Genomic DNA, 16,366 nt, shown 5'->3' on the forward strand with positions numbered 1-16,366 from the left:
CACAATTTTTTGACCAATGGGAAGATAATCTACTGGCAGAATCCCTTTCGCATCCAAGAAAATTGACGCCAAAACCTTTCCGTCAGACCATATTTCCTGCGCTTTCTTTGGTGGTGGTGAATCAACATGGTACCACTGCTTTGGCTGCTGTTTTGTGTCTGGGATATAGTAGTGGGCTCAAGTTTCATTTGTGGTCACAAGCTGTCACAAAAAATTCTTAGTTGCTCTAAAAATGGGTCAAACATTGTCTGGACATTTACATTCTGATGCATTTCTGATTCTCCATTAAGAGTCACAACACCCATCTTGCAGATAATTTTCCCTTATCCAATTATACTATTAAAAAGTGGTATCCCCATTCAGATGACATCTCTGACAATCCTCCACTTTTGCTGGGTTGGTGGCACACGTTAGCCAATCACTATATGGATCATCATCTAACTTGCCCCAGTCAAATTTAAACTTGTTTGTCCACTTGGTAACAGCTGAATAAAAAGAAGCAGAATGTGTTCTCAAAACTGACATAAATTTCCTTTGCTTTCATAGCTTTCTTTACAAAATACTTAATCACTGCTCAAATCTTGATTTCTTCCATTTTCTCAAATTACTACATGGGACCAATGACAGAAAGATTTCTATACCACAGACACTGCCCAGAACACTGACACATCACATGTTCCCCTCCAAAAAAAGATGAGCTGTTATTACGCAGGAGTCTCATTGTACTAATGCTGACATGTGGTGGTGATTCTGTGAACTTTTCAAAATTCCCTTGTACCATCATTTGTCCAAAAATCCCACAGTCACTCCTAGCAGGACCATGAAGAGACACAGAGCAGAGGTGTGGTATTTTTTATTGATGGAAGTAACAATGTAGAAAAAGATAGATTGCTACTTACCAGAAAGTAGACACATGAAGTCACAGACAGGCACGATTAAAGGATACTCACATTTAGCTCTGGGCCACAGCCTTCATCAGTAAAGATAGATACACATACACACACAACATTCATGCAAGCGCACACATGCACAGATCAAGTCCTGTTCCAGAGGCTGGCAACACAAGGAATCAAATGCAAACCCTGCAAGTGTTCTTTCATGCAATCATCCTCGACACACATGGCATTCAAATGCTTGAGCAATGGACTTCAACCAATGGAAGAAAATGTCATGGCCATTGACGACATGCTGCCACTCGTGAATGTGAAAGACTTAACAAGTGTTTCTGGTTAGGATCAACTCATAACACCACTTCATTGCAAACCTAGCTAAAATCTTTTACCTCCTGAACAATTCATTATGCCAAGGCATACATTTTGAATGGTCACCTCACTTTCAACAAGCTTTCCAGACTTTGAAAGACTGCCTTAAGCAGACACCATGCTTGGCAACATGTAACTAGTCCATCACTGGTAGTAGCAACCAATTTGTCTCCTCATGGTACAAGCACAAACCTCTGGCACATATACCCAGGTGGCACAGAGTGCCTCACAGCATATACTTCTAAAACTTTATCCACCTCCCAGCATCTCTACTCTCAAATAGAACAGGAAGCCCTTGCTATCATTTAAACAGTCCAGAAATTTAAATTATTCCTTTATAGACAGAAAATTCACCTTGTCACAGACCAATAATTGTTGCTCACTACTTTTGGTTCGAGGCATCGCTTACGGGACTGGACCACCCGCAGCAATGTTACACACTAACACGGACGTACTGTCCCAGTTCCCATGGGATGTCATCCAGCATTTGACCACCACAAACTGTTGTGATTCAAACTTGATTCAGATCTGCATACAACCATTTCAACTTTCCCCTTAACATCACAGGACACTGTGACAGCCCCTCTACAAGGACCCAAAGTTATGCCACATCACTCACTTTATTAATCTGGGTGGCCACACACACCTCCCAGCAGAATTTTTACCCCTATTGACCAAGGTAAAATCAATTTCACCCAAACGAAAGTATTTGGGGTTATGGCTCTCAGATGAGGACCACTAATGCATCTTGAATCTACCCTCTCTTCATCCACAAGCACTGCTCCCGGAGCACACTACCCACTGGGGCACGCCCCAGATTAAAAATTCGCTGCAACAATATTTGTTCTGGCCCAGTACTGAATTTGACATTGTCGCCTTGTCCATCAATGTTCCGCCTATGAGATCTACTAAGTTGCACTTCCTTGTTCTGCCATCTGGCCCCTAAGCTATGAATCCATGGGAGTACATCCACCTAGATTTTGCAGGCCCATTTTTTGGCTCTTCTTAGTTCATTGTGACTGATTCCTTTTCTCATTTCCCTTTTGTGTTCTGCAAGTCCCAGGTCCCTTCTGGCAGTACTACAGCGGACTTTGAATAAGACTTTGTTCTTGTAGGCATGCTCTGCACGTCCCAGGTCCATTCTGACAGCACTATAGTGGACTTGGAAAACATCTAGGCATCCCGTGCACTTAGGTTTCAGACAACAGGATGGCATTCATCTTCCATAACGTTGAACAGTTTGTGCTAATAAATGATTCAACATCTTTATACTGCTCCATTTCACCTGCTGGTTTCCAACAGTTGTGCAGAACACTTTGCACATTCAAGACACAGCTTCATAAGAAAAAGGTGACCAACACTGTACCTAATTCCCTCTTTAGCTTTCTGGCAAACTACAGGGTCACCCCGATTCAAAGCCACAGCCTAGCAAGACGGCTTCATGCCTGCCCTAGCACCCTCTTGGATATGCCACACCTGCTGCCTGCACATGTTGTTGCCGAGGCCTCTTCCTTCCCCCAGCAACTATGCTGGACCACACACCACCTGCTTCTTCATCTCACCCCCCCCCCCCCCCCACGGTGGTCACTGCTGAGATGGGATGAGTGGTACCACAACCTGACATCACTATGAAAACCGAGTAACTGTCACAACATACTGTCTACTGCCTTCATGGAACTCAGCAGACGGCATTTTGTCAGCAGGAATACAATTTGATGAGGCCAAGCCTACCAGAATCCTGCATGTAAGCCAACCAACGACTGGTCTGAGCCAGTTTTAACTGTACCCCAGTGTTGGCACAGTGGAAGTGCACCGCGACTGGTCAATCTACTGATTTGGTTTCCACTATGATTTACAGGTGCTCACTTAAGGCCCTTGTCAGTTTTTGTGACCAGAGCCGCAATCAAGTAGCTCCTCAGTTTGCCTCACGAGGGCTGAGTGCGCCCCACTTGCCAACAGCACTGGACAGACCGGATGGTCACCCATCCAACAGTGCTTAATTTGGGTGATCTGAGGGGAACTGGTGTTACCACTGCGGCAAGACCGTTGCCTCCTTAATGTGTCAATCTGTCAAATAAACTGGGGTACATTTCCATTAGTTCTGAGTGTAGTTTGCCTTTACAAAAGTAAGAAAAATGGTTTCTCCTGCAAACATCTGTATTCAGAGACCTTGAAACAAAACTGTACAAGCCTACATTGTATTTCATACATAAATTTCTTTCTTCCACTTATAGCCCACTCTAGCTTCCCTAACAAATTTTTGTTAATATTAAGCCACTTCTTTACTCACAAATATATCAGGACAACTTGTTTTTATATGCAGCTCACATTTTAAGAAACAGATAGTGTAAGAATAAGAACAACTTAGAATAATACAGAAGCACTGTTCAGTAAACCATTTAAAATCCACTCCGTCCTTTAACATTCATTAGTATCAGTAGAGGGAGGTGAACATCCTAGAGTACATTACCTCCAAACAAGCTGTTGCTAATGATAATAAACACTTCTCCTCTCAGATTTTGAATAAATTTGTTTAGGAATGACATACTTTAATATCACCAAACCACTTACTGACACATCAGATCTACATATTTATTTCAAGGGATAACTTTTTTTGCAGAAACAATTTATCTAGATCTGAAATTCATGAAGGCCACTGGGATGAAAAAGAGTGGGGTATGCAAAAAGAATCACTAGTCAAAATTCCTATTTAATAACAATCTACAGAGAATAGCCACTTCATGGAAGTAAGCTGGTTTTTACCCTTGTAATCTTATTTTTTCTATTCTCTTCCCATGTCTGTTGTATATTTCAACTGTCTGATCAGCGCCAGTAGTGGCCAGGTAAACACCATTTCCTCGTTGCCAGCTGATGAAAACTTCACTAGTTCCATGTGGGTGATCCAGTTTAAAAACAAGCTGTAACAATACAAGAGAGAAGTGCTGGAAGATGAAACTATTATTAAATAAAATATAAAACAGGTAAGATCTGATTTAAACAACTGTAACAATATAAAAAAGTGAACGTGAAAAGATGAAACTGCTTATTAAAGACAACATAAAACATGGAGACAACTGAGTTATTTAATATAAAGACAATAACAACACACTTCATGCTAAAGAGAAAGCAATATTTAACATAGCCATAATTAGAGCCAGTGTTTTTATGTAATTACATATTCTTTTCTTTTATTCCTACACATTTGAAAAGTGTAAATGTTCACTAAATATGTTGCTAACATTGATATATTCCATTTTATTGTTACACATTTCACACTAATTACCTGTTTCTACAAGACACATTCATTGGCTTCACCAACTCCCAAGCTAGGTGACATAATACAAGCTAACCTAGGCCTCGGGCTACACTGGAGATCAGCCCATCATCACAAGCTAACAGGGAACATTCCCATGTGTAAACAAACAACCTTGATGAAAGTTGGCAGGTACGCAAAGAGGTCAAAATAATGCAATACTTATTTTTTTTTTCATTTTAGCCCAATTTCACTTTTAAGGGATATAACACACCCTGAAAGGTAGCTTGGCATATTAATTTTAGAGGGAAAAATCAAACAATGGAAAATCCAGGACGGAATGTAACAATATTAGAGAAGGAAAGTTGCTACTCACCATATAGCGGAGATGCTGAGTCGCAATAGGCACAACAAAAAGATTCACACAATTATAGCTTTCAGCCATTAAGGCCTTCATCAGCAATAGACACACATACACATACGCACACGCACACACTCACTCACTCAAATTCAACTTGCACACACGTCTGCAGTCTCAAACAACTGAAACCACACTGCGAGTAGTGCCTGTTGGGAGTGGCGACTGGGGCTGGGGAGGGGGGGGGGTTAAGGAGGAGTCTGGGACGGGGAGGGGGAGGGACAGTATGGTGGGGTTGGCGAACAGTGAAGTGCTGAAGTTTAGACGGAGGGCAGGAGAGAAGGTAGGGGGGGGGGGGGGGGGGGGGGGGGGGGGGGGGGGGGAGTGGAAGGGGGGGTAAGAAGCGGAAAGGAGAGAAATAAAAAGACTGGGTGTGGCGTTGAAATGATGACTGTGTAGTGCTGGAATGGGAGCAGGGAGGGAGCTGGGTGGGTGAGGACAGCAGCTAACGAAGGTTGAGGTCAGGAGGGTTATGGGAATGTAGGATGAATTGCAGGGAAAGTTCCCACCTGCACAATTCGGAAAAGCTGGTGGTGGTGGGAAGGATCCATTGGCACAGACAGTGAAGCAGTCATTGAGATGAAGGATATCATGTTTGGCAGGATGTTCAGCAACAGGGTGGTCCACTTGTTTTTTGTTCACAGTTTGTCGGTGGCCGTTCATGTGGACATACAGGTTGTTGGTTGTCGTGCCTGCATAGAATGAACCACAGTGGTTGCAGGTTAGTTTGTAAATCACATGACTGGTTTCACATGAAGCCCTGCCTTTGATGGGATAGGTGATGTTAGTGACCGGACTGGAGTAGGTGGTAGTAGGAAGATGTATGGGACAGGTCTTGTATCTAGGTCTATTACAGAGGTATGAGTCATAAGGTAAGGGGTTGGGACCAGGGGTTGTGTAAGGATGGACGAGTATATTGTGTAGGTTCAGTGGATGACAGAATACCACTGTAGGAGGGGTGGGAAGGATAGTGGGCAGGACATTTCTCATTTCAGGGCATGACAAGAGGTAATCGAAGCCCTGGTAGAGAATGTAATTCAGTTGCTCCAGTCCCGAATAGTACTGAGTTACGAGGGGAATGCTCGTCTGTGGCTGGACTGTGGGATTTTGGGAGGTGGTCAGAGACTGGAAAGATAAGGCGCAGAAGATCTGTTTTTGTACATGGTTGGGAGGATAATTATGTCAGTGAAGGCTTCAGTGAGACCCTCAGTAAATTCTGAGAGGGGCTGCTCGTCACTGAAGATGCGACGACCGCGGGTGGCTAGGGTGTACGGAAGGGACTTCTTGGTATGGAATGGGTGGCAGCTGTCAAAGTTGAGGTATTGCTGGTGGTTAGTAGGTTCGATATGGATGGAGGTACTGATGTAGCCATTTCTGAGGTGGAGGTCAACATCTAGGAAGGTGGCTTGTTGGGTTGATTAGGACCAGGTGAAGCAAATGTGGGAGAAGTTGTTGATGTTCTGGAGGAATGTGAATAGGGTGTCCTCACCTTCAATCCAGAAAGCAAAGATGTCACCAGTGAATCCGAAACAGGTGAGGAGTTTAGGATTCTGGGTTTTTAGGAAGGATTCCTCTCGATGGCCCATCATTACACTGCCACACCCAGTCTTTTAATTTCTCTCCTTTCCGCTACTTACCCTCCCCCCCCCCCCCCTCCCCCACCTTCTCTCCTGCCCTCCGTCTAAACTGCAGCACTTCACTGAATGCCACCCCCATCACACTGTCCCTCCCCCTCGCCGCCCCAGCCTCCTACTTACCCCCACCCAATTACCATTCCTATCACGCACTGGTGTTGCTGCTCGCAGTGTGATTTCAATTGTCTGAGACTGCAGATGAGTGTGCAAGTTGCGTTTGCATGAGTGTGTGTGTGCACGTGTGTCTATTGCTGACAAAGGCCTTAATGGCCGAAAGCTTTAATTGTGTGAATCTTTTTGTTGTGCCTATCGCGGCTCAGCATCTCCGATATATGATGATTAGCAACATTTCTTCTCTAATATTGTTAAGTTTAGAGGGAATATCTTCCAGACAATGACACATAAAAAATGAGTTTCATACAGAAGTTGAAATGTGATTAACACTCTTGAAAACTGTACAAGCAACTTTTGTAATAATTTGAAATTTTTTAAAACACTCCAGCACCACTAATTAATTTTGAAAAATAAGAACATTTGTTATAACATAAATTAACAAAGGTTTCATACCACATCCATACATATGTAATAAAGCTAGTTTATGAAGTACCATCTGTGGAAAGTAAGCCATACGCAATGTGCTGTCATAGTATTTTCAACATACCTAATTAAAATATCTAGAAGTTCATTATTATTCTAATTATGTGTGTTACTTACTTTGGTGTTAAGTTTTAAACTGTTTTTATGTTCTACTACTTTTACCATTTAACATATGTGAATTTTGTTAGTTGAAACTAAAAAGTAACTCATTATTACGTTACAAAATCATTACAATAATGATAATCTGTAAAGAAATGCTTAAAACATAACTTTAATATACCATGCACATTAAATGAAGAAATTTCTTTGTATAATACAAATGACAGACAACACAATATAAAACAAAATTCAACAAGATGCACAAGATATGGTGAAAAAAACATGTATTTTATTATTTTGATCCTTTTACATATCTGCCAAGTTTCATCAATATCTTTTATTTACACCTGGGAATGTTTCTTTGTCAGTTTAACAAAAATAGCTTTTTGTCATGATATCTTCGTCGGTTGTGCCTAACTCTCAGCAACTCACTCACAGGCTAACCTCAAGCTATTCAACAATTCAGTCTGTCCCTATAAACTCATTAATAAAAAGAAGTATATAGCCGTAGTATACAATGTATTATAATGCATAGTTATCCCTCAAATTGATCACCAGCTCTAACAGTCCTGCATCTTTTTTCTTGTAACAAAACAATACTAACTTGCAACTCAGTGCTATTACACTAGTAGTAAGATTGTTATTGTAGTTTGAATGTCATTATTATGCCAATTTTATTTTTATGTTATTATTGTTGCATTGGTAATCACTCGCTAAACATGATGTTTACACTTGTATACTAATATTAGACATAGTGTTTTTACTATTGATTTACGTTATGAGACAAATAAACCACAATTCACAATACACATAACTGTTTATGCTCTGTTTTGGCAAATAAAGTTATACATGCTGCAACTCCAAAATATCTGATCAAAACGCACAGTCAGTCACATTATGTAACTTAGCTCTAAGTACAACTCAGAAGCACTCTGAGAAAACAGTGAGGCTGATTAAAGACGAAGATACTGAAGATTTTAAGGAAAGTTTAGATGATGTTGATTGCGGTGGAGTTTACAATGAGCCTAATGCTAGCTCGAAATTGAACACACTTCTTAATGAGTTTGTAACCATTTTTTAAAGAAGTTCTCCCTTAGGCAGCCTGATCATGGGAAGTCATTAAAGAAACCTCAGATCACTACATGTGTCAGAGTTTCTCCACAGCAAAAAAGGCCTGTACAAAATAGCCACAACAAGTAATCATTCAGAAATACTTTCATATCATGAACAGTACTTTAGCTAACAAGTTAAGAAAAGTTGTAAAAAGATTCAAGAGTAAGCACATTTTGTCTGAAATTGACAGGCATACAATAAAATAAAATCAAAGTGGAATATTGTTAAAAAGCAAGAAAGAAAGAAGCCATAAGAGAGTACATTATTTCTTGTACAGAGAACAGGAGCATTGCAAAAGACAGTTCACATATAGTAGATAATTTCAATAATTATTTTTTTAATATGTTATAAAATTGGTATAAATAGTTCAGGGCTGAAAACAAAACAGTACATGAGAAATAGTACAGATGACATTAGTGACTGAGTTAGTTGCATGTTGAATTGATCATTAATTTGTAAATATGTCTACATGCTGAACATTAAGGAGAAAACAATATGCAGATGTGAGTTAGTAATTCCTTTCCACTCCCTTTTACACATTCCAATAACTGAAATTCTTCCATAAAATAGGAGGAGTTGTAAAGAAGACACATTTTCAGTTTGTTTTCAAAGTTTACTTTTGCTGTCTGAAAGGCATTTTATTTCACTGGAATTTTAGTTGCAGCATTGTGCACTCCTTTCTGTGCTAAATGTAACCTTAATGTGGAGCAAAAGGTCTCATTATTCCTTGTGGTATTGTAATTATGTACATCATTGCTCCTTTCAAAATGCAGTGGATTATTTACAAATGACTTCATGAGGAAATAAATAAAATGTCGAGTAACAGTTAGAATGCCTGACTTCTTAAACAAATATCTACTAGATGATTGTGGGCGAGCACCACATATTATTCTTACAGCAGTTTCTCAGCAATGAAGACTTCCTTTCTAAAAGATGAGTTTCCCCAAAACATTATTCCATATGAAATTATTGAATGAAAATATGCACAATATTTCAACTTACTGATTCATCTCTCCCCAAGATTTGCATGATTCTAAGAGAAATGTGACTGAAATAAGTTGTTTTAGGAGTTCCATAATAATGCTTTTCCCATTTTAAATTCTCATCAATATGGACATCTAAGAATTTTGAAGTTTCAACCGTATTTATTATTTCCTCAGCATGTGTTACACTTATCAGTGGCACAGAACCCATAGATGTGCAGAAATGAATATGGTATGTTGCGCCTTTTTAAAGTTGAGGGTGGGGCTATTTGCAGAAAAGGAGTCAATGATACTGTCACACATTGCTTCAATTATGGCTGTCTGATCTTTGTCATAATATACTATCAAGTTGAGCGGTAGAGCCCGAATTAGCACTCTCGGGAATCAAGAACATTAGAGCTATATTTTCTTGGATAGTGCACTCAATCAATAGGCATGGTAAATGTTATACATGAATGCAGGACAGTCCTTCCAATATCAGCATAACTGAGACAGGAAAAACTGCGCAAGTATGTACAAAATCATAGACAAGAGTAAGTTGTACAGAAGTCCAAGAATAAATGCTGTTACTACTGCTGCTGTATACAGCACTGCTGGTCAGAATGTAATTACAAATTTGACAGAGACACCAACTACGTCTCCCACACACAGCAGATGACAGTGGTCTGATGCTACAGGAGCCCCCCGTGGCGGAAGCAGAATGTCATCGAGAAAACTTGTAGGAAAATGCACATGACATCCAGAACAAGTCACGCACACAAGCTGTGGTTGTTTGTCAGGCAGTTGTTGCCTCTGTGTTTGTGATTATGGTGGTGGTACCAGAAGATGAACTTGCCTTCATGGTGCTTCAACTGGAAACGCCTGGTGGAAGATGTAGGTGGGCTCAACACAATCAAGAGAGATGGTTGTGTTTTTGCCATTCACCGCAATGTCTAGTGTCCACATACCTCTTCTTAAAACAAGGTGGGGGCAAATATAAGAAGGCTGTGATATGCCAGCAATCGTCCAAGTCATGGTGCACATAACTAGATGGTGTGCCATGTCTGGAGGCTTTGAGAGGACAGATGTGAGCTACGTGGTGTCACAATCACAAAGTCTGGATGATCATGAGATGATAATTCCAGAAAACTGGCATCAATAAATTCTTCTGGGACACACAATGTTTCACCATAAACCAGTTCTGTTGCAAAGTAATCCATGTCTAGGTTATTAAGTGTTCCATAGACCAAGTAGATCTACGGGTGGAGTGGTTGCCCAGAAGGTGGTGTGACACATAAGTGCAGCTTTGAGGAAACGGTACCATAGTTTGTTCATGCCACTGCTCACTGGATGATAGCAGTGGCCTTATGGTGCACATATCCATGGAACTTTGCAAACTGAGTGAACAAGTATGACTCAAATTGTCGTCCACAGTCACTTGTAGTGGGCAGAGGACAACCAACCAAATCTAGCTAACCTTGATAACACAAAAGTGGGAGTTAATGTCTCTGTGCAAATACTGTACACTGGCACTGCTTCCTGCCAACAAGTAAAATGATCTACCATAATAAGTACCGTTGGTTGTTCAGGGGAGGCAATGGTCCTACTGCGTCAATGTGCACATGCACGAAATGTAAGGCTGTATCTGGGAAATCACTGACAGGTGCATGTACATAGTAACACATGTTGTTACTTTGGCATTGTAGACAAATACAAGTCCAGTCATGACAGGGTTTTTCAATTCCGGGTCTTCAACACTAGGTGAAAAGTTGGCCGGACACCAGGTTGCACAAGTTGTATAGCTGTCGAAAGCTTACCTACGAAATGTGGCTGATAAAAAGGGGGGAGATCACCCATGAGAGACATCACAATACAGTTTCACTTACCAGGCATGCTAACAAGTTGAAACTGTGACACAGATGTGTGACAAAGTAAAAAGCTCGGGAACTCTTGATAATCTAGCTGGGCCCATGAAATCTATATGCTGTGCAAGAGGCAATCCGCAACTACACTGTCAATACCCAAAATATTCTTGATCTCTGTGCTGAATTGGGCTATGAATTCCATGTGGTTTATTGATGAAGTGAGCTGTTGTTGCTGTTCTGCTTGAAGGCCTATGTCAATGGTTTATGATTGTTGCTTCTGTGGTCAAAAGAACTTTACTTCAGACACGGCAAGAAGTTCATGGTCGTAGACACTCCACTTCTGCTGTGACAGTGACAGCTTGTGTGAATAGTATGCAAGTGGTTGCCAAGAGTCATCTGTGCTTTTGCACTAATAGCTGTCTGCCTTGCAACCATTACCAACATTAAGGATGCAACCACCGTGGGATGCGCAAGAAGTGCAGCATTTGCCATACTCTGTTTTGCGGCTCCAAACACAGAACTCATCGCATCGGTAAACTGAACTGGGGTATTGTTTCTAACATTCAGGCCAAACAGCATTGCAGTTAATGGTTGTTGCAGTTCAACTGATAAAAATTCAACATCCCCAAAAACCATTGTAACTCTTTAACAATGTTCAGTCTTGGCATCAGCAGGATGGCTTTGACCCTTTTTGATAATGGTAGGGAGCCTTCAGAAGAGATTCAGTGACCCAGGAAACTGTGGTAGGGAAGGCAAATGGTCAACTTTGGTTTATTGGGAGAATTTTAGAAAAGAGCAGTTCACTTGTGAAGGTTATAGCATGTAGGACATTGTGCGACCTATTCTTGAGTACTGCTTGAGTGTTTGGGATCCATAGCAGGTCAGATTGAAGGAAGACACTGAAGCAATTCAGAGATGGGCAGCTAGATTTTCTACCAGTGGGTCCAAACAACACATAATTGTTACAGAGATGCTTTGGGAACTCAAATAGGAGTCCCTGGAGGGAAGGCAACGTTATTTTTGAGAAACACTATTGAGAAAATTTAGAGAACCAGCATCTGAAACTGACTGCTGAACAATTCTACTGCTGCCCACATACATCGTGCGTAAGGACCAGAAAGATAAGAGATGAAAAATTAGGATTCATTTGAAGGCGTGCAGACAGTCGTTTTTCCCTCCCTCTATTTGTGAGTGGAACAGGAGGGGAAATGACAAGTAGTGGTACAGGGTACCCTCCAAAACGCACCTTACGGTGGCTTGCGGAGTATCTGTGTAGACGTAGGTCTCAGATTGCCCAAACATGTTTAACCATACTGTACTGCTCTATACGCTTGCACACTTTGATTAGGTTTGGTCAATAATGCTCTTCAGTGGCAGAAACGATGAGAATATCATCCAGGTATGCAGAACAAAATGGTAGGCTTTGCAAAACCAAATCAATAAACCAATGCCAGCATTTCATACGCCAAAAGGTCATATGTATGCTTTTAAACAATCCAAATGCAGAGATGTTAGCCATTTTGGACATGTCCTCCTCTGTAACAGGAATTTGAGTGTAAGCTCTGGCACATTCCAGGACTTTAAATATAGTGGTTCCATGTAAGGTGTAATTATAGTCCCACAACAATGGTACTGGGTAGTGGACTGCTTCATTTCTGGTGTTAAGTGCACGATAATCCCACAAGGGCACCACACTCCACACTTCTTAGGTACTCAAGTTCGATCCACAAATTATGGCAGTTTGCACATGTCAAGGCACGGACAGGAACTGCATTGTTGCAGATTCAAAGCAACAGCTGCAGTACATGCGTGCACATGCTTAGCACATGAAGAAAGCATATATCCAGCAAATTATGTCTTTGGCTTCCTTATGCAGAATGTGTCACTTACCACCACCATAAGCGATGACAACAAGCAACAATTGGAATAGAAATACACCAAAAAAACTGCTCATTAAGACTACCTTTATTGTTCGCATTAGCTACAGCATTCACAGCAGAATCTCAAAACACTACCGAACGCTCATTGGCTGTTGGAGGATGCATGACACAGGTGTGCCGAACAACCTAAACTCAGCTGCCATCGTCTGTGAATACAGCTACATGTGTAGAGAGGACAACAATGGGCCAAGTGGTAGTCAGATAATGCATTCCTTCAGTATAGTGTCACACTCGATTTTAGCAATAGCCAGGCAACTGGGTCATCAGCAGTCTTAATGCTGTTGTTGTTGTGGTCTTCAGTCCTGAGACTGGTTTGATGCAGCTCTCCATGCTACTCTATCCTGTGCAAGCTTCTTCATCTCCCAGTACTTACTGCAACCTACATCCTTCTGAATTTGCTTAGTGTATTCATCTCTTGGTCTCCCTCTACGATTTTTACCCTCCACGCTGCCCTCCAATGCTAAATTGGTGATCCCTTGATGCCTCAGAACATGTCCTACCAACTGGTTCCTTCTTCTTGTCAAGTTGTGCCACAAACTCCTCTTCTCCCCAATTCTATTCAATACCTTCTCATTAGTTATGTGATCTATCCATCTAATCTTCAGCATTCTTCTGTACCACCACATTTCAAAAGCTTCTATTCTCTTCTTGTCCAAACTGTTTATCATCCATGTTTCACTTCCATAGAAATACTTTCAGAAACGACTCCCTGACACTTAAATCTATACTCAATGTTAACAAATTTCTCTTCTTCAGAAACACTTTCCTTGTCATTGTCAGTCTACATTTTATATCCTCTCTACTTCAACCATCATCAGTTATTTTGCTCCCCAAATAGCAAAACTCCTTTACTACTTTAAGAGTCTAATTTCCTAATCTAATTCCTTCGGCATCACCCGACTTAATTCGACTACATTCCATTATCCTTGTTTTGCTTTTGTTGATGTTCATCTTATATCCTCCTTTCAAGACACTGTCGATTCCATTCAACTGCTCTTCCAAGTCCTTTGCTGTCTCTGACAGAATTACAATGTCATCGGCGAACCTCAAAGTTTTTACTTCTTCTCCATGGATTTTAATACCTACTCTGAATTTTTCTTTTGTTTCCTTTACTACTTGCTCAATATACAGATTGAATAACATCGGGGAGAGGCTACAACCCTGTCTCACTCCCTTCCCAATCACCGCTTCCCTTTCACACCCCTCGACTCATAACTGCCATCTGGTTTCTGTACAAATTGTAAATAGCCTTTCGATCACTGTATTTTACCCCTGCCACCTTTAGAATTTGAAAGAGAGTATTCCAGTCAACATTGTCAAAAGCTTCCTCTAAGTCTACAAATGCTAGAAACACAGGTTTGCCTTTCCTTAATCTTTCTTCTAAGATAAGTCGTAGAGTCAGTATTGCCTCACGTGTTCCAATATTTCTACGGAATCCAAACTGATCTTCCCCGAGGTCGTCTTCTACCAGTTTTCCCATTCGTCTGTAAGGAATTTGCGATAGTATTTTGCAGCTGTGACTTATTAAACTGATAGTTCGGTAATTTTCACATCTGTCAACACCTGCTTTCTTTGGGATTGGAATTATTACATTCTTCTTGAAGTCTGAGGGTATTTTGCCTGTCTCATACATCTTGCTCACCAGATGGTAGAGTTTTGTCATGACTGGCTCTCCCAAGGCCGTCAGTAGTTCTAATGGAATGTTGTCTCCTCCCGGGGCCTTGTTTCGACTCAGGTCTTTCAGTGCTCTGTCAAACTCTTCTCGCAGTATCATATCTCCCATTTCATCTTCATCTACACCCTCTTCCATTTCCATAATATTGTCCTCCAGAACATCGCTCTTGTACAGACCCTCTATATACTCCTTCCACCTTTCTACTTTCCCTTCTTTGCTTAGAACTGGGTCTTAATGCTGTGTGCTGTATTATGTAGCACTTGTTTAGGTCTAATCAAAGTTGGAAATTGTTGAAGCAGAGCAGTGTATTTACAGTTACCAATTTTCATCAGCTCGGTGCTGTGAACTGCTGTGCTGCAGCGGAATCCCAAGGTAATCAGGATGGTAATGCTGTCCACTAGTCAAACATTCAACATGTCTGGCAGCAGATGATGATAAAGTAAAATGTCAGCTCCTATGATTGCCTCCAAGATGTTGGCAACAGTGAAATCCCAGATTACAGAGCGATGTAGTCCCAGATCTAATCTGTTCGCTGTGTTCTAAAAGCTAATATGAGAGACACTTCATTGCTGTCAAACAGAATGCCATCTGCAGCGATGCATCAATGTTCACAGCAATATACTTAAATTGGGGTCAGTGTCCACTAAATATTTTTGACCTTACTTTCTGTCACTGATAAACAGGCACCAAGATGCTGACAGGCACTCGGCTGCACCTATGACACTGGCAGCCGTTGATATTTGGGAAAGAACACAGCACTGTACACTTCCGAAGCCATTCACCGAACTTGTGGTGGTACCAGCATGTGGATTGGTTTGTACTGGCGGATGCAGTGCTGGACAGCGAATGGCTCCTAGATCTCTTATGGTATCATCCTCTATTGCTGGTGGCATAGTTTTGCGTCAAAAGCTTGATAAGTTGTGTGCAAAGTAAATCCACTTTTGCCGCAAAGAGTTGTACTAGGTGCATGCAACTGCTGTCGCCATCGTACTGCTGCACAGTTCTGTTACTGTGCTAAACTGAACAGAGGTGATGGCTTCCTTATCCAGCCTGCAAGCTGTGTAACGGTGTCTGACGACATTTCCATTTTTGATACTATTATCGCTTCAACCTACAGTGGTAAACGACAAATCCAAATGGTGTGTAGTAAATTATCTGCGCAGTACCGGTGTCCACCTTGCTCCTTAGTTGTCAAAGGTACTGCAAAGTAGGGGTTACCACATGTCTGACACTGCTTGAATTACGGCAATCCGACCTTTGTCATTTTATACTATCAAGCTGAGCTGCAGAGTCCAAATTAGCACTCTCAGGAACCAAGAATGTAATAACTTTATTTACTTGAATAACATGGTCATTCAAATTTCAACATAGCTGGGAAAGGAAAAACTGAGTTACTCTGTACAAGATTCACTGACAAGAGTAAGTTGTACAGAAGTCAGCATCACTGGTTGGTGCATAATTGACAGCTGCGACATCACCACCGCCCACAACACAGCAGACGACAGCAGCCTGATGCTACAATACTTCTAAGGACATACTTTACCATTT

General features: G+C 41.2%; 1 protein-coding gene across 1 annotated transcript in view; it reads right to left on the reverse strand.

Annotated features, from left to right (window-relative positions):
- The window catches only part of LOC126473900 (WD repeat-containing protein 19), a 301,274-nt gene that overhangs the window by 276,870 nt on the left and 8,038 nt on the right, over positions 1-16,366 (reverse strand). Inside the window, exon 2 of the mRNA XM_050101244.1 lies at positions 4,026-4,180. Coding sequence (XP_049957201.1) covers positions 4,026-4,180 — 155 coding nt within the window. The remainder of the gene's footprint in view (positions 1-4,025; positions 4,181-16,366) is intronic.

This window comes from Schistocerca serialis, chromosome 4, assembly GCF_023864345.2.
Source record: "Schistocerca serialis cubense isolate TAMUIC-IGC-003099 chromosome 4, iqSchSeri2.2, whole genome shotgun sequence".
Lineage (NCBI taxonomy): Eukaryota > Metazoa > Arthropoda > Insecta > Orthoptera > Acrididae > Schistocerca > Schistocerca serialis.